General features: G+C 51.6%; 2 protein-coding genes and 1 pseudogene across 4 annotated transcripts in view; 1 reads left to right on the forward strand and 2 right to left on the reverse strand.

The window, feature by feature from the left end:
- Window positions 1–2,153: 2,153 nt before the first annotated feature.
- Window positions 2,154–24,378, reverse strand: part of LOC132078984 (NAD(P)(+)--arginine ADP-ribosyltransferase 2-like) — a 348,971-nt gene continuing 326,746 nt past the window's right edge. The window contains exons 1-3 of one of the 3 annotated variants that reach the window (XM_059481401.1): window positions 20,129–20,205; window positions 3,089–3,863; window positions 2,154–2,440 (exon numbers count right to left, since the gene is read on the reverse strand). In XM_059481401.1, the coding sequence (XP_059337384.1) occupies window positions 2,348–2,440; window positions 3,089–3,829 (834 nt within the window). In that variant the 5' untranslated portion in view covers window positions 3,830–3,863; window positions 20,129–20,205 and the 3' untranslated portion in view covers window positions 2,154–2,347. Of the gene's footprint in view, window positions 2,441–3,088; window positions 3,864–5,313; window positions 5,410–20,128; window positions 20,206–24,378 lie in introns of those variants that run through there. The other 2 variants (XM_059481392.1, XM_059481384.1) reach the window with 2 other exon arrangements.
- On the forward strand, window positions 12,790–15,286 carry LOC132076939 (GPI-linked NAD(P)(+)--arginine ADP-ribosyltransferase 1-like; annotated as a pseudogene).
- Window positions 18,443–19,192, reverse strand: LOC132077023 (NAD(P)(+)--arginine ADP-ribosyltransferase 2-like). Its single transcript, XM_059478504.1, has one exon. The coding sequence runs from the start codon at window positions 19,190–19,192 to the stop codon at window positions 18,443–18,445; it is 750 nt and encodes a 249-aa protein (XP_059334487.1).

The raw sequence follows: 24,378 nt of genomic DNA on the forward strand, positions 1-24,378 counted from the left end.
GGTAGTTGATAGAGCCAGGAACTTGTAGATAAGGAAGTTACCAGAGAAACTATCAGTTTCAGCAAATGTTCTTCATTGACACAGACTGCTGCTCAGCCAAGGTCTTGCTGAATTCCTGAACTTCAGGAAGAGCAAAGACTTAACAGGTTTATGAATTTTAGTCTCCCCACCCAGGGTGAAATTAAAGCTCATTTTAATGGTCATGAGTTACAGAAGGGTGGGGTGCATAGCAAGGGGAACGTGCTGGCTGGATTGGGAAGTCTGCACCTTCTGAATACCTCTGCCAATGAGGAAAGGGAGAGGGAGATATGGCCAGGAAATTGGGATAAAAAGGAAGCTGCATCATACAGCAACTTGAGACGCCCCATGGGGAAATTCCCCATGGCCTCTTCCTTTGTTCATGAATAAAGTTACAGGGCTCTTCTGTCTCCCTTGTGCAAGTAAACCTCTGGCAAGGTGAATTTTTCTGCTCAAAAGGTAGATAGCAAAAATTATCCACTTGAATCATAAGTCGTATGCTCAGCTGCAACCAGAGTCTCATCCACAAAATGGTGGCTCTGTCCTTTATACCCCTGGTGTTGCATCAGCCAAATACATATCCATAAGTAGTAATACATATAAAAAATTTTCCTTCTGTATGCCTGGCCCCTCCCAAAGTCTGCCAGTTGATTTTTCCTTGCTGTCCATTGGTGGAGACCTTCCTGCAGTCTGATTGGGGGTGAGGTTTTGCCATGCCGCTTCTCCCCAGACACAGGCTTGGTCCTTTCCCAGTCACCCCATGCAAGGGCCACAGGTACACGCCCTCCCTCCACATGACCCTGACAACCCTGACTACCAGGGCCATCTGGTGGCAACAATACAGAGGGGGAAACGGGACTATGGGAAGAACAAAGGGTGTCTGAAAAACAAACCACCACAAGATAACCATAAATTGACAAAACTTCTCTTAACATACAAGCAATATTCATCCTTTAATTGTGAGAGCCAATCATCATGATACCCATCTATAACAAAGCTCTGGTTGCCCTAATCCTGGAAGTATTCAAGGCCAGGCTCTGCGGGCCCTGAAGCAGCCTCTCCCAGGGGAAGATGTCCCTGCCCATGGCAGGGCTGGCACTGGACGGGCTTTAAGGTCGCTCCATCCCAAACCATTGCAGAGCCCCCAGGGCCGGGATGGGGCGGGGCAGGCGCTTGTGCCCGCAGCAGTGCCAGCAGCTCGTGCTGCCGCCTGCTGTTGGCACCCAGAACTGCACAGTGCCACTGAATTCTCACACTCGCTGCTGCCGTCCTGTGGACAATTCCTGAACCGCAACTGCCAGAATCCCCAAATCCCAGAATGGATGAGGCTGGAAGGACCCAGATTGGGCCCCTGGCCCAACCTCCCATCTCAGGCAGAATCATCGCTGAGACCAGGATTGGGCCCAGATCAGGACAGAACAGGACACAGCACTCGGCAGGGCTGGACACATCATTGGACAGAACCGGACACGGCATGCCAGATATGCCTTAATGGGCAGGGCAGAGGGGCACAGTCACTCCCTAACCTCCTGACCCTGCTCTTCTTGGTACCCCTGTATCCCTCCTGGTCCCAAGAAACACAGCTATCTCCACTAGTCTCCCACCAGCACCCCCAAGTCCTTCTCCAGAGCTGATCCAGCAGGTCCCCCCTGCCAGGAATGTGGACTGAGGACTGTCCCTCCCCAGGGACCTCCTGTCCCTGCCTTCTTGAACCTTGCAATTTCCAGCCTTTAAGATCCCCCTGAACTGCAGAATGTGGCAGGATGCCTTACCTGGAATGTGCTCAAAGGACAATGTCCCATTTGTTGCCATCAGGGCAGCATTGAGAGGGCTTTTGTGCTGATTTTGTTTCTGAATTGGGCTAAAACCAGCCCAAATCACCAACCTCAAATGGACAACTGAGAATGAAGAACCAGAGCTGAGCCTGGTGATCTATCAGCTGGCCCTGAGAATGTCCAGCCCCCTCTCAGACAGAGATTCCTATTCCCTGTTCCAGATGGAAATGAAATGTGTGTGAGGTTCCTCCTTTGGGAAGGGGATGCTCCCCAAAGATTCTCCTCGAGGCTGAGAGAAAGAGATGTTTCCATGGGTGTTGGTGTGGGGAGTGACATTGAGCCCGGCTTAGGAATTGTCACTTTTTGCTGGCTTTGTCAGATTTATTTAATGGAATTTTTATGATTGAATTATTTATTAGAATTGCTTTGCAGAATGGCCTTGGTGTGCACAGTGATCACAGTGGCTGTGGCAGCCTTGTGGCTGAGGGAGTCTTGGTGATCATGGTGGCTGTGGTCACTACAGGGACCACAGTGACCTCAGTGATCTTGGTGGCCTAGAGCTCAGAAGATCCCAGTGGCCCATGCCAGGTGTGTGATGGCCAGGAGGAACCCTCGGAGGTGACAAGGTGCTGTGGGGACCCTCCCACCTGGGGAACAAAGAGGGGTAAAATGGGAGATCATATGGGGAGTGAGGGGGTCAGGAATAGCCAAAATGGGGGGTTAAGGGTGGCAGGAGAGATGGGGGCCATGAGGTGACATGTGACAGGGATGTCATGGGTGGGGGGGGTAGAGGTACAAAGGGTAGATAGATCAGTGGGGTCATGGTGGGCTTAGGGATGACAGGGATCAGGGGTAGCCAAAGGGTGGAATGGGGGGGTGACAGGGGGTGACAGGGGTTTAGGGAGTGCTGTGGGGGATCATTGCCCACCTACATCCATCACATGGGGCCCATCCCAACAAAAGTGTTTTGGTGGAGCAGGACAGGTTCGGTACTGGCGTGGTCCAGACTCTGCCCTCCCCTGGCAGGAGTGTTCCTGTCCTTGTCCCTCCCCAAAGTGTGAATCCCCATCTCTGTGCCCTGTCATGGATGTTCTTGTCCTTGTGCCCATAATGGGGGCCCCAAATTTGATGTCACCAACACTGGGTGTCCTTCTCCCCCAACACACAGTGGGTTGTCCCTGTCCCCCATGCCCAGTGAGTGCCATTGTTCCCTCTGCCTTATCATGGGTGTCCCCATGCCCACAGTGGCTGTCCACATCCCCCCAGGTTGTCCCCTGTGCTGTCACCTCACTGACCTCACAGTTGTATTTGCTGAAGATCCCAGCAGAGCGGAGCCAGATCCATGTCCTCCTCCCATCCCAGATGACTTGGGTGACTGTGAAGGTCTCATATGGTGGGATCAGCACCTCCTCCTCCTCTGGATACATGGAGAACTGACGGATGTCCGCGCCATGGCATGTCTGCACTTCGAAAATTGTGTCTGCCCCAAATTCCAGAGCAATCCCTTTGCTCAGTGACGTTGATGTGAACTGACCGAACCGGACCCTCTTGCCTTGCTGTGCCTGAAAATGAACATCACGCACGCCCCGGAACACGCGGCGACACTGCCAGTTCTGAGCCTGCCTCAGTGTCACCAAGGCATCAGTCAGTAGGAAATGCAACATTTTGAAGTGGAAGTGCTTCAAGTACTCCTGACGGGAGTGCCCGCCTGTGCGCACCGCCGTGTTGAACTCCTTGTACACCTGTGGCGATGTGTAGGCCATGAGAGCAATGGCGTGCCAGTTGGACGGCAGAGGGGACACAAGAGAGCCCCGCTTGCGCCACTCAGCTTCAGCCTGATGCCAGCCCCAGGCAAAGAGATGATTCATCTGGCGCTCAAAGCTGTAGAGGTCTGGCAACATTGCGTGCATGGCAGGGTCACAGCCCTCATACCGGTCATCGAACGAGTCCCGGGCCATGTCCAGGGGCACCACCTTGATGGCCATGGTGGCCACAGCCATTGCCAGCAGTGTCAGAGTTTGAGCCAGGAGGGCCATGCTGGGGACGGGCCACCACAAGCAGTGTGGGACACTGGAGGACAAAGAGGGACACACTGAGGGGACACTTAGGGCACAAAGTAACACATGGAAAAAGTTCATCTATGAGGTGCCGAGGAGGGGAAGTGGGGTCAGCTGAGAAACAGGGGGTCAGCTTTGGCTAGAAGACCCCTGGAAACATCCTGGAATGCTGCTCACAAATCCTGGAGTCATTCCTGGACTCCCCTCAAGATAGAACCCCACTCCCACTCCCAAGGTCCCATGTCCTCAACCCTTAGTGTCCTTCTAAAACCCGAGGAACTTGATCCAAATTCTGGGGTCACTCCCTGTCCCCCTAGCAGCGCCCCCCAGGACCCCAATCCCATTCTGACAGTGCCCCTCCTGGACCCCACTGCTGTGTCCCCCACAGTGTCCTCCCTGTGCTCACCAGACCCACAACCCTATTCCGTGTCCCATATCAGTTCCCTCCTTTGTGTCACTCTATCTCAAACCCTGGGAACAATCCCCGACATCCCCAGTGTCCCCTCAGTGCCCCACCAGCCCCCCATCCCAAATCCAGTCTTGTTCTTACCCTTTTGTTTTCCCCCCCAGTACTCTCCTGGACCTCAATCCTGTTCCCACAGCTCTTTAGACCTCTTGTGAGCCAGGGCCCTTGCAGGACTTCACCCAAATTCCAAAAGTCACTTATGCTTTCCCCTCAACCCCTCCCCCCCAGGGTGTCCCCCAGGTCTCTCTCCCAGATCCACATCCCACTCCAAGTCCCATTACCCATCTCACATCACCCCAGTCATTCTTGAGCTCCCCTTAGACCCCCAGGACAACAATCCCACTGCCATAACCCAACGTCCTCCACACACAGTGTCCTCCTAGAACCCCAGGAAATTATACCAAATTCTGGGGTCACTCCCTGTTCCACCCGCAGTGCTCCCCAGAATCCCAATTCCACTCCAACAATGCCCTCCCTGGACCCCACTGCTGTGTCCCCCTCAGTGTCATCCATGTGTCCATCAGCCCCACAACCCTACAATCAGTCTCGTCTCAGTTCACCCACACTGTCACCCAAGCCCAAACCCTGTGGAAAATGCCTGGCATCCTCAGTGTCCCCCCAGTGTCCCACCAACTCCCCTGTCCCAATCCAAGTCCTGTGTTTAACCTTCCATTTTCCCTCCCAGTGCTCTGCAGGAACTCAAGCCTGCTCCCAATCCTCTGCCACCTTCTTATGACCCCAGGTCACTCTGAGATTTCACCCAAATTCCTCAAGGCCCTCCCTCACTGCCCCAGTGTCCCCCAGGTCCCTATCCCAGACCCAAAACATACTCCCATTCCCATTACCCATTTCATGTCACTCCAGGACTACAAACCCAATCTGGGGTTCACCTCCTACCCCCACAACATCCCCCTGCAGCCCGCCATGGTCCCACTCCACAATCCCAGTCCCATGTCCCTCCCACAAATATCCCCAGTGTCCCCCCAGCCCCTGATACCGAATTGGCTGGAGTGAAATCCCTGATGGAAATGGAGATATAAGAAAGCCGGAATTCTTTATCAGCTCGAACTCAGATCAGATCTGGTCCTGGTCCTGCAGCTCAGGGGGGACTTTGCCATGGGGTATTTATCCATCCTAATTATAAATATTCATAAGAAGGGGCTTCTTAGATAATGCAGGTACATCACTTTCGCTGGAAATAATTTGCATGGTTCTGCCTCTTTCTGGAAGTCTTTTTATGGTACTGGATGGTCATCCAAAGGGGTTTCTGGGTGTGGTTTTCACTGAATGCCCCAATATGCCAGATGACCTTTCCTGCAACTTCTGCTTTTTGCAGGCACTGCTCCTTCTTTGGTCCAGAAGTTGCGAAAGACCCTCACTGGAGTTTCTTTATCTGTTTCTCCATGGATTCATCCACGTTCATCCTGTGTATCCACATTTCAACCTCCTTTCAATGCTTTTGCCCATTCATCATTAAGCTCTATCTAGAACTATTAATGGATATAAGTTTCATTCCCTCTCTTATTGCTCACAGCCCAGATCCTGAGTCCCACTCTCAAGGTCCCATGCAAATGTAGGAACTCGCTACATATGCTTTGAGCATTGCTCATGCCCATGGAGCCATATGGAAGGGAAAATGTCAATTAACAATATAGGAATCTCCCCTTAAATATAAACAAGAATTATTATCCCTCCTTGATACCATCCAGCTGCCCAAAGAATTGGTTGTACTACAATCCAGGGTACACCAGCTTGGGGGTTGAAAAACCTCTGTGGGAAATAGACTTGCATTAAAGCTGCATGAGAGGTTCTGCAACAAAGCATCCTGGTGTTAATTCCTGAGGAAGGAATTTCACTGCCAGAGGTCAGGCCTGGATAGAGTTGGGCAGATTGAAAATTGGCTGCTTATCCAAAAGCCCACAATAAAGAGGGTGGCTGGATGTGTAGGTGAGAGGTAACTCCCAATAAGCAGATCAGGCTCTCCCTAGCAGATGCTGCAATTTGTGAAGGAGAAAAGCGCCAGCAAATCTCTGGGGAATCAATGCCATGGGGATTGGTCCGTGGCCTCAGATCCTCAGTGTCTATTGAAAAAAATTGTCAGGTCTGTTACAGAGCAATGCCTGATATGGTTTCAAAAGAACCCTGTGAATTCAAAACCATCGCCTCCAGGCATCACCAAAAGAGGAAACACTCCTGGGGATTACTGGCAAATGGTTTTTCTGAGCTACCATGCCAACATGGGCTCAGGTTATCTCCTGGTGTTGGTGGATCCTTTTTTTGGGGTCCAGGACTTCTCCTGCAACACCAACAAGGTCAAGGAAGCCACCCACGCACACCCCCAAGAGATCATCCCCAGGCTTAAGATGCCTACAGGGATGTCATCTGATAGGGGGCCCCAAATGGTATCTGAGGTGTGGCAGCAACTCAGTGAGCGGTGGGGACTGGGTGGAACTGGAGGAACATGGGACAGTGGGATTAGGGTAATAGGGTGTGAGCAACAAAAGAATAGAAAGTTTCCTTTAAAGACGTGGGATTGAGCTTAAAATAAATGTGGAAAAGCAAGGAAAGGCGGTAGAAGTGTGGATACAGAGGATGAACATGGATGGAATCCATGGAGCAACAGGTAAAGGGACTCCAATGAGGATCTTTTGCAAGTTCTTGAGTACAGAAGGAGCAGCGCCTGCAAAAAGCAGAAGTTGCAGGAATGGTCATCTGGCATATTGGGGCACTCAGTGAAGACCACACCCAGAAACCCCTCTGGGTGACCCTCCAGTACCATAAAAGGACTTTCCAGAAAGAGGCAGAACCATGCAAATTATTTCCAGAGAAAGTGATGCATCTGCATTAGCTAAGATAGCCCTTCCAAGGAATATTTATAAAAGTGGTGGATAAATACCCTATGGCAAAGTCCCACCTGATGTTCAGGAGCAGGAGAGATCTGCTGTGAGTCCAAGTTGATCAAGAATTCTGGCTTTCTGATACCTCCAGTTCCGTCAGGGAGTTCACTCCGGCCAATTTTGGATTCAGGGGCTTTAGGACAATGGGGTTGTATTGAGGCAGGGACATGGGACTGGGATTGCATGGTGGGGCCATGGGGGCTCCAGGGGGATGTTGTGGGGGCAGGGAGTGACCTCTGGATTTGGGTCGGGGTACTGGGGTGACACTAACAGGATCAAGGGACTGGGAGTGGAACTGGGGTCTGGGAGGGGGCTGTGGAGGACAGTGGGGGCTGAGGGAGTGGCTTTAGGGATTCAGTTGGAGTTTGTAAAGAGCCCACTGTCACAAGTGGTTTGCAGAGGATTGGGAGTAGGATTGAGGATGAGGGGAGCACTGGGGGGACAATGGAAGGGTAAACACAGGACTGGGATTGGCACAGGTGGGTGGCGGGGCACTGAGGGGACACTGGGGAGATCAGAGATTGTTCCCAGGGTTTGGGCTCGGGAAGTGCAGAGGGGCAGGGGTGACACTAAGGGGGAAGGGACATGGGACTGGGAGTGGGGTTGTGGGGCTGGTGGGCACAGGAATGACACTGGTGGGCTCACAGCAGTGGGGTCCAGAGGGGGCTTTCCTGGCCATATCTCCCTCTCCCCTTCCCCATTGACTGAGGCATTCAGAAGGCGCACACTTCCCAATCCATCTACTGAATGTTCCCCTTGCTACACACCCCACCCTTCTGTAACACTGACACATGACCATTAAAATGAGATTTAACTTCACCCTGGGCAGGGAAATCATTATTCATAAGCCTTTTATTTCTTTCTTCTTGAAATTCTTGGAGTTCTGAGGCCATTATAACCATTATGGTCGCTTCTTGAAGTTCTTCTTCTTGAAATTCAGGAATTTGGCAGGACCTTGTCTGAGCCGTAGTCCATGTCAATGAAGAACATTTTCTGAAACTGACAGCTTCTCCAGTCACTTCCTTCTCTACAAGTCCCAGGCCTTATCTACCACCAGATTCACACAATCTATTTGTAAAGAAACATTCCTCTTATTCCTTTCTAGGTTGAATTAATTAGGATGTGGAAATAGAGTTTGTTGGGTTTAAATCGTGAATATGTGGGAATTCACACATATTCACGATTGGGATTTGGGAGATAACGCAAATTAATGAATAGGCAAAGAAGTATGGGGCAGTTATTGAAATGTTGGGTGGTGGGGAGTTGGTAGGGGGTTTTTTTTGTCTTCTCTTCCTCTTTTTTTCCTTAATTCCACCCAGGCGAAATGGCAGTGGTGGCCTTGGTAGCTTTGGTTGCCTCTTTTCTCTGGACGTCATTGTGCCTTTGTGATTGTGGAGACCACAGTGACCTTCCTTACCTCATGTCTCAGACAATCCTGGTGGCTGCTGCCAGGTCTGTAGTGGCCAGGAGGAGCCCTCTGAGGTGGTAGGGGGCCCTGGGGATGCTCCCACCTGGGAGGAAAAAAAGGGGGATGAGTGGTTCATGAAGGTGAGGGGGTTGAGGAGGGTCAGAGAGGAGTCAGGGATTACACTGGTGTATGAGGGGGCCATGAGGGGCCATGAAGGACCATGAATTCTCCTGGTGCTGCACAGCAGAAAGGACTTTGCCACACAGAATCCATCTGTTATAATTATACATATTCGTTCAAATGGGCTTCTTAGCTAATACAAAACCAGCACATTTCCTGTAAATAATTGGCATGGCTCTGCCTGTTGTAGGAAATACTTTTTATTGTCCTGGAGGGTCATAACAATGGGGTTTCTGGGGGTCATTTCACTGAGTGATCAAATATCTCCAGATGACCTTGCCTCAAACTTTAGCTCTGTGCTTTGAACTGGACCCCACACACTTTCTGTGACACATCATAACACAGCCCTTGCAGACTGTACCTCGCTCTTGCCAGGGCATCGGTCAGCAGGAAATGCAGCGTTTTGAAGTGGAAGTTGTCTCAATATTCCTGTTGGGAATGCCCGACCACACGCATGGTATCATTGAACATGCTGTGGAGGCCATCCATTGTGAAGGCCATGGTTGCATTGTTATGGTCTGGAGACAAAGGGGACTCAGGGGGTCCCGGCCTCTGCCACTCAGGTGCAGCCTTTACCCAAACCTCAGCAAACTTCTTGTTCTGCTGGAACTCAGAGCGGTTGAGGGCCGGCAATGCCACGGTCATGGCAGGGCCACAGCGGCGGTACTTGTCATCAAAGGAGTCGGGGGCCATGTCCAGGGGGATCACATTGACAGCTGTGGGGGCCATGGCCAATGCCAGCAGTGCCAGGGTTGTAGCCAGGGGGGCCATGGAGAGGAGAGGCTGCAGGGACCAGTGTGGACACTGGAGGACACAGAAGGGACATGGGGGAGACATGGGGAGGGTTCCTTAAGGAAGGAATGGACAGGGGAGTGGGGTCAGCAGAGGTGTGGGGTCAGGGAAAAGGAAGGCACTCCTGGCCAGCAGACCCCTGGACATGTTCAGGGTCCCTGAGCCCAAATCTTTGGGTTACTTATGCCTCCCCAATGTCCCCCAGCCCCGTGGGGACCTCAATCCCAATCCCACAGTATCATGGCCCCCCCCATAACCTAAATCCTACTCACATGAATTCAAGTCCCCTCAGCCCCGGCAGAATCCCAACCCAAACCCTGGGGTCACTCCCTGAGCCCCCCAGTGTCATCCTTGGCCCATCCCCAGACTCCACTCGCCTTCTCCAATTTCTTTGGTGTCACCCCAGGACATCAACCCAAATCCAGGCATCACCCTCTGCCCCAAAGTGTCTGCCAGCACCCCCATGACCCCAATCCGCCCACATCATCCTGTGTCCCCCCTCATTTTCCCCCACCGCCCCCCATTACCCCAATCCCAGACTTGTGACTCCCCCAGTGTCCACCCATGTCCGCAATGCCAATCCCTCACTCCCGTGTGCCCCACAGAGTCCCCCATGAGTCCCCCCACCATAATACCAATATCGGCCGAAGTGAAGCTCCCTGATGGAAATGGAGATAGCAGAAATCTGAATTCTTAATCAGCTCTGACTCCCAGCGGATCTCTCCTGGTCCTGCACATCAGGGGGGACTTTGCCATGGGGTATTTATCCACCATATTTATAAATATTCATTAAAATGTGTCACTTATCTAATACAGAAACTGTACTTTTCCTGTAAATCATTTCCATTGTTCCACCTCCTCCTACAGGTCTTTTATTGTCCTGGAGAGTCATAAAAATGGGGCTTCTGGGGCTCTTTTTCACCAAATACTGTGACACCAAAGGGACTGTTCCTGGAACAATTTCTTTGCACAGATGCTGTTGTTTCCTGTTACAGAACTTGCCAAAACCCCACTGGAATTCCCTTTATCTGTTTCTCCATGGGTTCTAGCTGTGATTTTCATCTTGTGTGCTCACCTCTCCCTCCTTTTATCATTTCTGCCAGTTTGTCTTCAGGCTCTGTCCAGCACCTTCAGGGGAAGGGAAGATATCCATTCTCTCTGGTATTTGTCATTTTGTGACAGAAATGCTCCAGTCCTGTCATCATCCATGCTGCCTTCCAGGATCTCCAGGTCTTTCCTGTTCTGAGGAGCCCAGAATGGGCAAGAGCACTGGGCAGAGCTGCACATGACACTGAGGAGAACTGGACATGGCACTGGGCTGAACTAGACATGGCACTGCGCAGAGCTGGACATGGCACTGGACAGAACTAGAAATAGACCTGGGAAGAGGTCAACACAGCCATGAGCATAGCTGGAAATGGCTCTGGACAGAGTTGGGCACAACACTCCTGATGTGCCTCACTGGGCAGGGATAGGGACACGATCACTATCTGACTTCCTGGCCTCACTTATCTGAGTGTCCTCCAAATCCCACCTGGCCCCAGGCCATATGGCCAGCTCCATTGGTCACCCAGCAGCACCCTCAGGTCATTCCCCAGATCTGATCCAGCAGGTCACCACCAGCCAGGCAGGGCATGGTGCCAATTTGAGCTAAAAACCAGCCTTAACCCCCAGCCCCAAATTGACAACTGAGGCTGAAGTACTAGACCTGGGAATGGCCATCCATCACCTGACCCTGGCAATGCCCAGTCCCCTCTCAGACAGAAATTCTTCTCCTCTGTTCATACTTGGAATGAAATATGTGTGAAGTTCCTCCCTCAGGAAGGGGACGCTGTCGGGAGTTTAGTTCAAGCATGGCTTAAAGAAAAAGGCCACGAAGCCATGCAGCTGAGAGAGGAGTAGCAGGTAGCTGTGAAGCAGTTTCAAAGCAGCTTCCAGCCTGACTTCTATAAACAATTAGTCTCTCTCAGGCATCCTTGTATAAGCAATAAAGTTCTCAGGCAGTCTTCCCATAACAAAGGTAACATCCTCTCTGGGAAAAGATGGCACCCTGGGAACAGTTATGGAAGTTTTGAGAACCGTTCGTATCACAGTGAGAACACTGATTTTGTTTGATGTAAACAATCAACGGTATTGTAAAACAAAAGGAGTGGTTAGAGTTTTCTCTGTTAGCCTATCGTAAACCTGGATTTTGGAATATGCATGAAGTTAATTAACACTGTTATTTAAAGTGACTGATCGATCAATAAAGTTGGAGTTCGATGCATTATAGGATGGTCGTTCTCCCCCTCACTTCAACAGGACGCTCCCCAACAGTCCTCCTCAATGGTGCGAGAAAGAGACGTTCCCACAAGTGTTGGTATGGGGAGTGACAACGAGCCCTGCTTAGGAATTGTCACTGTTGTCTGGCTCTATAAGAATCTTCATGGAATCATTTTGGTAGAATTATTTAATTGAGTTGTTTTGATAGAATCATTTAATAGATTTGATTTGACAGAATAATTTAATAGAATTTGAATTGACCAAAATGAAACTTCTGGCCACACTGTGCCAGGAACTGGACATCATGCACACCCGGAACATGAGGTGACACTGCCCATTCTGAGCATGCCTCAGTGTCACCAGTGCCTGGGTCAGCAGTAAATGCGGCGTTTTGAAGTGGAAGTTTTTCCGATATTCCTGGCTGAAGCGCCCGGCCACAATCACGGCTGCGTGGAAGTGCTTGTAAATGTCCTTTGTTGTGGACATCTTGACAGCAATGGCCTGGGGATGCCAGAGGGGACAAAGGGGACACAGGAGAGCCCTGCTTGTGCCATTCAGCCTCAACCTTCACCCAAGTCTGGGTGAAGAGAGGATTCACCTGGAACTCAGAGTGGCTGATGTCCGGCAATGCCGCGATAATGGCAGGGCCGCAGCCCCAGTACTGGTCATTGAAGGAGTCCTGGGCCATGTAGTGGGATTGGGATTGGGTCCCCAGGGGGGTGGGAGATGTTGGAGAGGCGTAAGTAACCCCAGGATTTGGGATCAGGGACCCCAGACATGCCTAGGGGTCTGCAGGCCAGGAGTGCCTCCCTTCCCTCTGGGCTGACCCCACTCCCCTGCCCAGTCCCTCATTAAGGAATCCTCCCCATGTCCCCTCTGTGTCCCCTCTGTGTCCCCCAGTGTCCCACCCTGGTCCTTGTGGCCTTTCCTCTCCATGGCCCGCCTGGCTCAGACCCTGGCACTGCTGGCAATGGCCATGGCCACCACAGCTGTCAATGTGATCCCCCTGGACATGGCCCAAGACTACTTTGATGACCAGTACCGAGGCTGTGGCCCTGCCATGAAGGCAGCATTGCCGGCCCTCAACCGCTCTGAGTTTGAGCAGAACAAGAAGTTTGCTGAGGTTTGGGTAAAGGCTGCAGCCAAGGTGCAGAATCAGGGCCCCCTGAGTCCCCTCTGTCTCCAGACCAGGCCACTGCCATCATGGCCTTTGCAACATATAATCTGTCCAGCATGTTCAGTGAGGCCGTGCTTGTGGCTGGGGGTTCCAGCCAGGAATATTGAGACAACTTCCACTTCAAAACGCTGCATTTCCTGCTGACCGACGCCGTGGCCACACTGAGGGATGCTCAGAACGGGCAGTGTCGGGACGTGTTCCTGAAGGTGTGCGATACCTGGTTCGAGGCACAGAGTGGTGGGTATTTTTTGCAATACACGGGCAAAAGCAAGAAAAGGAGTGAGAAGTGTGGATACCCAAGATGAATGTGGATGGAATAATTCCTGGAGAAAGAGATAAAGGAGCTCCAGTGAGGGTCTTTCGCAACTTCTGGACCAAAGAAGGAGCAGTGCCTGCAAAAAGCAGAAGTTGCAGGAAAGGTCATCTGGCATATTGGGGCATTCAGTGAAAACCACACCCAGAAACCCCTTTGGGTGACCATCCAGTACCAAAAAAAGGACTTCCAGAAAGAGGCAGAACCATGCAAATTATTTCCAGAGAAAGTGATGGATCTGCATTATCTAAGAAGCCCCTTCTAATGAATATTTGTAATTGTGGTGGATGAATACCCCTTGTCAAAGTCCCCCCTGACCTGCAGGACCAGGAGAGATCTGTAGTGAGTGCCAGCTGAGAAAGAATTCTGGCTTTTTGATACCTGCAGTTCCTTCAGGGAGTTCGCTCTGGCTGATTTTGGTATCAGGAGCTGGGGGGACTCCAGGGGACACTTGGAGGGAGGGAGAGGGGACATTGACATGGGCCTGGGGCCCTGGGGGTTACTGGGGGGACCCTGGGGGAGAATGTGATGAGGGTTTGGAATCCTGGCGGAAGCTGGGGGACACTGGGGGACATGGGACTGGGGTTCACAGGGCTCTGGGGTACAGCAGAGGGGAACTGGAGGTGTGACTGGGCCATGGGAGGGCTAAAGGACACTGCAGGGGGCAGGGGGTGATCCCTGCATTTGGGTTGGGGTCCTGGGGTGTATCGTTTCCAACACTCCCAAAAGGGACACCAGACTTGGAATGGGATTGGGGTCTGGGGGTGGACTGAGAGGGACAAATAGGGTGTCAGGTGACCCCAGATTTGGGTTGGGGTCCTGGGGGGGCTGAGGGGACACCAGGGGAATTGCTCAAAACTCTGGGAGTGGAATTAAGGTCTCTGGGGCAACTGGAGGACACTGGAGCATCGAGGAGTGATCCCAGGATTTGGGATCAGGGTCCCAGGACATCTCCAGGGGTCTCCTGGCCAGGGCTGCCCTCGTCCCTGGGCTGACCCCCCTGTCCCTCTCCAGTCCCTCCCCAGAGAAGCCTCCCCATGTCCCCCTATGTCCCTCAGCATCCCCTGTGTCCCCCCGTGTCCACCTGTCCTCTGTGTCCCCTCTGTGTCCCACAGTGTCCCACACTGGCCACTGTGGCCTCTCTTCTCCAGGGCCCCCCTGGCTCACACCCTGGCACTGCTGGCAATGACCGTGGCCACTGCGGCCATCAAGGTAGTGCCCCTGGACATGGCCCAGAACTCCTTTGATGACCAGTACCTCAACTGTGGCCCTGCCATGACTGAGGCCTTGCCAGCCCTCAATGACTCTGAGTTCAAGAACTCAGAGAACAAGGAGTTTTCCCAGGCCTGGGTGAAGGCCATGGCCGAGTAGCAGAAGCGGGGCTCCTCTTCATCCCCTCTGTCTCCAGCCCAGGCCTTCGCCCTCATGGCCTACAAAATGAAGGATGTGTATAGGGAGTTCAATGAAGCCCTGCGCACAGCTGGACGCTCCTGCCAGGAATGCCGGTACAACTTCCACTTCAAAACGCTGCATTTCCTGCTGACCCAGGCCCTCCAGAGGCTGAGATGCCCTAATAAATGTCTCGATGTGTTCCGTGGGGTGAGGACAGACCAGTTCAATGTGACACTTGGCGAGAAAGTCGGCTTCAATCAATTCACTTTTTCGTCGCCGGACAGAACGGTGGCCCAGCATTATGGGACAGACACAATGTTTGAGGTGCACACGTGCCACGGCGCCGACATCCAGAAATTCTTCTTCAATCAAAGTGAGAAGGAGGTGCTGATCCCGCCCTTCAAGACCTTTGTGGTCACCAAAGTCACCAGGGAAGGGAAGAAGGTGCAGATTGAGCTTTGCTCCACCGGGAACTCCAGCAATTACAACTGCGAGTGGCTGCGAGGTGACATCTTGGGAACAACCTGGGGGCATGGGGACACTCAGTGAGGGTTGGGGACAAGGACACACAGTGCTGTGGACACCCATGACCTGGAGGGGACAGGGACACACACTGTGGCTGGGAGGCAGGACACCCAAAGCTGGGGACAAGTTCAGGGACAGCATTGTTTGGACACCAGGGTTGGGGACACCCAGTGCCAGGTGAGGGGGACAGGGATATCCAGTGCTGGGGCTGGGGGGACAAGGTATATGGTATATGGCTGGGTAGTGGCGAAATGGGCCTTGTTATGGCCCTCTCTGACACCACACCCTCAGGGTCCCCCACCACCTCTGTCCCTCCCGCCATGGCCCTCCTGATGCCCCTCTGACCCTCCCACCCCATGATCTCCCTGACCCCTCTCTTTGTCCCCACAGGTGGGAGCCTCCCCAGGAACTCCCCCCACCTTGGGGGTCTTCTCCTGGCCACTGTGGCCATGGCAGTGGCCATTGGAACCCTCCAATCCACGAGGCCAGAAAGGTCACTGTGGTCCTGGGGGCCACTGTGGTCATCATGGTCACAAAGGCCACCAGGACCCCCAGAGAAATGAGGCCACCATGGTTACTGAGACCATTATGGCCACTCTGGTCACTTTGTCGACTGTGACCACTGTGGCCATGATTGCCACCATGGCCACCATGGTCACTGTAACAAGGCGTCCATCCAGGGGAAGGCCCTCCGAGAGCTGCCCAGCAAGGGAGCAATGCCAGGGCAGCAGGACCAGCATGAGGGGGGCTGCCTCACCTGATGCATCAATAAATTGCCACTTGCTCATCTGCTGTATAAAACATGTATCAAAAACTTGATCCTTGCTCTCCTGGCATATCAAATGTTTATCAGAAATTTGATCCTTGCTTGCCTGGTGTATTAAAAGTTTAACAAAATTTGCTGCTGGCTCGCCTGTATCCACTACAGGTCCTTTAATCCCTTTCCTGCAGGTCACCTCATTACCTAAAATAAAGCTGTCCCTGGAATTTTTGGTAGAGGCAACTTAAAGCTTTATTTTTCAAACTTTGATCTTCAAAGAGGTGCTGGAGAAATGTTCCTCCCTTTTTCCTGAAATGGGAAATGTTTCCCTTTTTCACTGCAGATGCTCAGAATGGACCTGGAGGGGCTGGAGCATGTCTAGGGAAGGGATGGAGCCGTGGAAGGGTCTAGAGCACCAGGAAGGGCTGAGAAAGCTGGTGAGAGCTGCTCAGTGCAATGTAAAAAGATGAATAATTAGTTTGGAGCCTGTTCCAAAGTTTCTGATTTGTGGTAACACTTCAGAAGAAGCATTGGGAGAAAACAAATAAAAACAAACAGAATGAAGAAGGATGAAAAATAAAATAGAGAATCGAGGACAGAGGAAACACCATCCATTTATTGATGAAAAAAACCTTGATGTTAGCTCAGGAAACTCTTTTTTCTTTCAAAGCATGGATTTTCCTTCTTTACTTGCTCATCTCCTGGAACTCGCTGCGCCGTTGTAGTTTGGGAATTGTCCACCGGAGGGCAGCAGCGAGCATGGGAAATCAGTGGCACTACACATGCGTCACCCCCAGCTGCAGTTCCGGGTGCCAACAGCAGGCAGCAGCACGAGCTGCTGGCTCTGCCAAGCGCCCACAGCTTCATCTCAGCCCCAGGGGCTCTGCAATGGTTTGGGATGGAGCAACCCTAACGTATTGACCCCACTCATTCCAACATCCCCTGGATCCCTCCTGGTCTTAGGCCACATGGCCAGCTCCACTGGTCACCCACCAGCACCCCCAGGTCCTTCTCCACAGCTGCTCCAGCAGGTCAGCCCCAGCCAGGACTGACACTGGGGACTGTCCCTACCCAGGGGCAGGATCTGCCCTTGCCCTCTTGAACCTTCCAATTTCCAGCCTTTAAGGTCCCTCTGAACTGGAGGATGTGACAGGATGCTCTGCCTGGAATGTGGCCAAGGGACAATGCCCCATTTGTGGCCATTGGGGCTGCATTGAGAGGGATCTTGTTCTGATTTTGGTGCTGAATTGGGCTAAAACCAGCCCAAATCACCGATCTCAAATTGACAAATGAGTGTAAACCTCCAGAGCTGGGCATGGCTGTCCATCATCGGACTCTGGGAATGTCCAGTCCCCTCTCAGACAGAGATTCTTCTCCCCTATTCCTGCTTGAAATTAAAGGTGCTTCTGGTTCCTCCCTCGGGAAGGGGATGCTCCTCAAAAGTCCTACTTGACACTGAGAGAAAGAGATGTGCCCATAAGTGTTGGTGTGGGGGGTGACATGGAGCCGTGCTTAGGAATTGACACTTTTTGCTGGCTTTGTCAGAATTCTTTAATGGAATTGCTATGATTGAATTATTTAATAGAATTGCTTTGCACAATGACCTTGGTGCACACAGTAGTCACAGTGGCTGTGGTAGCCTTGTTACAGGGAGTCTTGGTGATCGTGGAGGCCGTGGTCACCACAGTGACCATGGTGACCTCAGTGACCTTGGTGGCCTAGAGCTCAGAAGATCTCAGTGGCCTATGCCAGGTGTGTGATGGCCAGGAAGAATCCTCATTGGTGACAAGGTGCCCTGGGGACGTTCCCACCGGGGGGACAAAGAGGGATTTAATGGGAGATCATATGGGGAGTGAGGGGGTCAGGAATGGCCAAAATGGGGGGCTAGGGGTGGCAGGAGAGACGGGGACCATAAGATGACAGGTGACAGGATGTCGTGGGTAGGGGGGTAGAGAGGCTAGGTAGGTCAGCAGGGTCATGGTGGGCTTAGGGAGGAAAGGGGTCAGAGGTAGATAGGGGGTGCCATGGGGGTGACAGGGGTTCAGGGAGTGTTGTTCAGGGTCGTTGCCCACCTATGTCCAGCACACAGGGCTCATCCCAACAGCACTGTTTAGCAGGGAGGGACAGGGTTAGTACGTGCGGGGCCCAGTCTCTGCCCTCCCCTGGCAGGGGTGTTCCAGTCCTTGTCCCTTCCCAGAAGTGGGAATCCCCATCCCTGTGCCCTGTCATGGATGTTCTTGCCCTCATGCCCACAATGGCTGCCCCCAAATTTGATGTCACCAGGACTGGATGTCCTCCCCAGACACACAGTGGGGGCCCTTGTCCACCATACCCAGTCAGTATCATTGTCCCCTGAGCCTTATCATGGGTGGCCACAGTGGGTACCCCCATTACCCCAGGCTGTCCCCTGCGGTGTCAACTCACAGCCACGCGCAGTTGTATTTGCTGAAAATCCCGGCGGAGTCGAGACTGATCATTGTCTGCTGCCCATTCTGGATGACTTTGGTGACCTTGAAGATCTCGAATGGTGGGATCAGCACCTCTCTCTCCCTTGGATACAGGGAGAACTGCTGGATGTCCACACCATGGCATGTGCGCACTTCAAAAATTGTGACTCTCCCAAATCGCAGAGCAACCTCTTTACGCAGCGACGTTGATGTGAAGTGACCAAAACCGACCCTCTGGCCTTGCCGCGCTTGGAAACGAATGTCAGGTACACCCCGGAACACACGGTAACACTGCCAGTTCTGAGCCTGCCTCAGTGTCACCAGGGCCTGGTTCAGTAGGAAATGCAGAGTTTTGAAGTGGAAGTTGTTCCGGTATGCCTGGAGGGAGCGCCCGGCTGCACGCGTGGCTGCATTGAAGTCCTTGTAAATGTCACTCATTGAGTTGGCCATGACAGCAACGGCCTGGGCTGGGTCTGCCAGAGGGGACACATGGGAGCCCCGCTTGCGCCACTCAGCCCCAGCCTTCAACCAGCTCATGGCAAAGAGACGATTCTTCTGAAACTCAAATCTCTGGAGAGCCGGAAATTCCTTTGTCATGGCAGGGCCACAGCCCCGGTACTGGTCATCGAAGGAGTCCTGGGCCATATCCAGGGGAACCACCTTGATGGCCACAGTGGCCACGGTTGTTGCCAGCAGTGCCAGGGTGTGAGCCAGGAGGGCCATGGCAGCAAATGGCCACCAAGAGCACTGTGGGAAACTGGGGGACAAAGAGAGACACACTGAGGGGACACTGAGGTGGCACCAGGGTACATGGGAAATGTTCCTCTATGAGGGGCTGGGGAGGGGAACTGGGGTCAGCCTGGAGCAGGGCTGAGGGACAGCTCAGGCCAGAAGACCCGTGGACACATCCTGGACTGCTGATCCCAAATCCTGAGGTTATTCCTGGAATACCCAGTGTCCCTCAGAACCCCAAGACATCAATCCCACTCCCAAGGTCCCATGTCCCCTACAAGTGGTGTCCCCCTAATGACCCCCAGGAACTTGATCCAAATTCTTGGGTAACTCCCTGCCCACCCAGCAGTGTCCCCATGACCCCAATCCCACTCTGACAATGCACCCCCTGGACCTGACATTTATGTGCCCCGCAGTGTCATCCCTGTGCCCACACCCCACAACCCCACTCCCAGCCCCATCTCCCTTCCCCCCTAGTGTCACTCCAGACCCTCTGCAGTTCCTCAGCCCAAACCCGGGGAACCATCTCTGACATCCCCAGGGTCACCTCAGTGCTCCACCAGACCCCAGTCCGAATCCCAGTCCTGTGTTTAGCCTTCTGAGGTCCCCCCAGTGCTCCGAAGGAACTCAAGCCCGCTCCCACAGATCTTTACACCACTTCTGACCCCCAAGCACTCAGGAACCTCTCCCAAATTCCTAAAGCCACTCCCTCACCCACCCCAGCGTCCTCCTCAGCCCTCTGCCACACCCCAGTAAAGGTCCCAGTCCTGTGACAATTTTGGTGCCACCCCCGGACCCCAACCCAAATCTGGGGATCAACCCCTGTCTCCACAACCTTCCGCTGGAGCCCCCCATGGCCCCACTCTGCAACCCCAGTCCTGTGTCCCTTCCACAAGGTTTTGCTGGAGTCCCCCCAGTCCCTGATACCGAAATCAGCAAGAGTGAACTCCCTGATGGAACTGGAGGTATCAGAAAGCCGGAATTCTTGATCAGCTCGGACTCACAGCAGATCTCTCCTGGTCCGGCAGCTCAAGGACGACTTTACCATGGGGTATTTATCCACCACAATTATAAATATTAATTACAATCAGCTTCTTATCTCATACAGAAACAGCATTTTCTTAAGAAATAATTTGCATGGCTCCACCTTTCTCTGGAAGTTCTTTTATGGTACTGGAGGGCCATAAAAATGGGGTCTCTGGGGGCCATTTTCACTGAGTACCCCAATATGCCAGATGACCTCACCTGGAACATTTGCTTTTTGCAGGTGCTGCTCCTCTTGTGTTGCCGAAAAGCCCTCACTGGATTTCCCTTTACCTGTTTCTTCACGAGCTCCAGCTGCATTCACCCTCTGTATCCACCCATTTTCATCCTTTTCATGCTTTTGCCAGTCAGTCTTTAAGCTCTATCCAGTGCCTTCAGGGGCATTTTATTTCTATCAACTGACACTTCAGGTGACCTGTGGGGTGCTTTTCCAAACAACTCAATCAGGCACGATTGGCACAGCTGCTTGTGGGCCGGGGCAGAGACTGTGCTCCTCATTCAAGATGCCAGGAAATCCATTTTGGGCAAAAGTTTGTGGTAAATATTCTGCTCACCACAACTGCAAGAAGATGTGGAACAAGGGGTTGAGCTCAATGTGTTCCAAAAAGCTCTGGAATTGGCAGCAAGAAAAAGAGCAAACATTGGAACTCACTTGTCATCTGCTTTGAGCGTTGCTCATGCCCATGGAGCCATATGGGAAGAAAGAAGTCAATTAAAAGCACACCAATCTCCGATTAAATATAAGGAACAAATATTGTCCCTTCTTGATTCCATCTAGCTGCCCAAAGAAGTGGCTGTGCTACAATCCAGGGCACACCAGGTTGGGAATTGACAAATCCCTGTGGGAAATAGACTTGCATTAAACCTGCAAGAGATGTTCTGCAACAAATCACCCTGGTATTAATTCCTGAGAAAGGAATTTCCTCCCCAGAGGTGAGGCCTGGATAGAGTTGGGCAGATTGAAAATTGGCTTATTTAAAAGCCCAGTATAAAGAGGGTGGTTACCCCCCGTCACCTCCACATTTATTCTGCATGTCCACATGTTTACATAATTTTCTTGCTTTTGCCAATCAGTCATGAAACTCTACCCAGCACCTTCAGGGGAACTGAAACTTTCTATTCTTTCTGTTATTTCTCACTGGCCCAGCACCCTAATCCTGCTACCACTGTCCCAACATGCCCCCACTGCCCACCAGTCCCACTCCCCACTGCTCACTGAGTTGCTGCCACACCTCAGATATCAATTGGTGTCCCCTACCAGATGACATCCCAGTAGACATCTTGAGCCTAGAGGTGATCTCTTGGGGATGATCACCTCTGTGACTTCCCTGGCCTTGTTGGTGTGACAGGAGAACTTCTGGACCCCCCAAGAAGGGATCCCCCAACACCAGGAGATACCTGACCCCATGTTGGCATGGTAGCTCAGAAATTTCATTTGCCAGTTATCATTGCCACCACTTTTAATGAAGAGATGGGATTTCCATTGGGCTAAGAAGGATTTATTGCTCAGATAACCATCAGTCTCAGAGACCATGGGATTTTAGAGGAGCAGGCAGTCAGCCATAACACAAAGTAGTCACAAGTTCTTTGTTGCAAGACACTATATACCCTTCTAATCTAAAGGACATTTATTTTGCTTTTCTAACCTATCACCTGTACTCATTTCCACTGCACTGCAGATATTTTTACCCACTGGGATTCTAACTCACATGCACACCTTTGCTATTACAACTCACAAACTCTTCACTTACTCTATGCAATCATATTTCTGTACTATAGATCCTTCACCATCTTACTCAATACAGTTTCTTACTTACTTAAGGAATATTCTAACTCACAACTATAGAAACATAAATTTAGGACTTTTCTACTTAATGCCTGTGTACTTTATTCTTACATCAATTCAAGCTCCTTACACGGCTGCAGATCAAATCCTCCTGAATGCGTGGAAGTTTCCATCTTTCCATTTCCCACAGCCAGTAATCCCTGGGAGTGTTTCCTTTTTCAGTGATGCCTGGAGTTGATGGTTTTGAATTCACAGGGTTCTTTTGAAAACATATTGAGCATTGCTCTGTAACAGACCTGAGAGTTTTGTCCTATGGGACACTGAGGATTTGAGGCCACAGACTGATCCCCATCACATCAATTCCCCAGAGCTTTGCTGGTACTTTTCTCCTTTACAAATTGCAGCATCAGTTGGGGAGGGCCAGAACTGCTTATGGGGAGTTACCTCTCACCCACCTAACCACCCAGCCTCCCTCTTTATTGTGGGCTTTCAGATAAGCAGCCAATTTTCCATCTGCCCAACTCTATCCAGGCCTCACCTCTGGCAGTGAAATTCCTTTCTCAGGAATTAACACCAGGATGCTTTGTCACAGAACCTCTTGTGTAGCTTTAATGCAAATCTATTTCCCACAGGAATTTGTCAATCCCCAAGCTGGCTTGCCCTGGATTGTAGTACGGCCACTTCTTTGGGCAGCTGAGTGGTATCAAGGAGGGACAATAATTCTTGTTTATATTTAATTGGAGATCTCTGTGCTGTTAATTGATTTCTTTCTTTCCATATGGCTCCATGGGCATAAGTAATGCTCAAAGCAGATGGCAAGTGAGTTTCTATGTTTGCTCTTTTTCTCACAATTCCAGAGCTCTTTGTAAGACACCGAGTTCCGCTCCTTGTTCCACATCTTCTTGCATGGTGAGCAGAGTATATACCATAAAATTTTGTCACAAGTTGGGTTTCCTCACATCTTGGATGAGGAGCACAGTCGCTGTTGCAGCCCACATTCATCTGGGCCAATCCTGGCTGATGTTGTTTTGAAAAGCACCCCACAGGTGCCCTGAAGTCTCCCCCACAAAGGAGGTCCCAGAATGATCTTTGATTTGGACTCCTGAGGAAGGACAGGCATTTGGTAACTCAAAGATGGCCCTGAGGTCAACATCTCTCATGTGATTTCCAGAATTTAACAAAACCCTTTGAGCTTTTTGTGCACCAACAACAGCACCAGGCCCTGAGAGTCCTGGCTCCAAAGGTGGGGGAGACTTCAAGAGACCTGTGTGGTGCTTTTACAAACAATTCAATATGAGCCAGGAGAGGCACAGATGCCTGTGAGCTGTAGAGGCAACTATTCTTCTCATCCAAGAGGCCAGGAAATCCAATTTGGGGCAAAAGTTTATGGGGGTCTCGAACTTCTCCTGCCACACCAACAATGCCACAGATGTCACCCAGGTACTCCCTCAAGAGATCATCACCAGGATCAAGGTACCTACCAGGATGCCTGTTAGTATCTGAGGTGTGACAACAACTCAGTGAGCAGTGGGGACTGGGACTGAGGGGAGCTGGGGGAAGGTGGGACATTGGGATTTGCGTCATGAAGGGTAAGCAATAAGAGGGAGAATAGAAAGTTTAAGTTCTGCTGAAGGTGCTGGATAAGCTTTAAAGATGAATGAGCAAAAAAACATAAAAGGATGTAGAAGTGTGTACACAGAAGAGCAAAACCTGTGGAGAAAGCGATAAGGGAACTGGAGTGAGGGATTTATGGCAAGTTCTGTAACACAGAAGGACCAATGCCAGCCTAAAGTGAAAGTCTGAGACAAGGTCATCTGAGATATTGGGGTGCTCAGGGAAAACCACACCTTGAAACCCCATTTTTATGACTCTCTGGCACAATAAAAATTATTTCCTAAAGGAGGCAGAGCCATGCAGATTATTTATGGGAAATGTGCTGGTTTCTGTATTAGCTAAGCAGCCCATTTTAATGAATATTCATAATTTTGCTGGATAAATTCCCTGTGGGAAATTCCCCCGTGGCCTGCAGGACCAGGAGAGATCTGCTGTGATTCTGAGCTGGTAAAGATATCCGGCTTTCTGACACCTCCATTTCCATCAGGGAGTTCACTCTTGCTGATTTTGGTATCAGGGGCTGGGGGACCTCTGGGGACACTTGGGTGGGGAAACAGGACTGTGGGATTGGGTTTGTGGTGCTTCGGGGATACTGGGGGAGTCACAGGACTGGGATTGGGGTCATGGGGTGCTCTGGGGGTAAGTAAGGGTAGGACACAAGATGGTGGGAGTGGGATTGGGGTGAAGGGGGGACTGGGAGGCACTGTGGGGGCAGGGGGTGATGCCTGGATTT

This window comes from Ammospiza nelsoni, chromosome 1 (genome assembly GCF_027579445.1).
Source record: "Ammospiza nelsoni isolate bAmmNel1 chromosome 1, bAmmNel1.pri, whole genome shotgun sequence".
NCBI classification, from domain to species: domain Eukaryota; kingdom Metazoa; phylum Chordata; class Aves; order Passeriformes; family Passerellidae; genus Ammospiza; species Ammospiza nelsoni.

What these genes read in the sequence shown, in the direction of transcription:
- LOC132077023 (XM_059478504.1), bottom strand. Translation starts at nt 19,192, where the DNA reads ATGGCCCTCCTGGCTCACACCCTGGCACTGCTGGCAACAACCGTGGCC.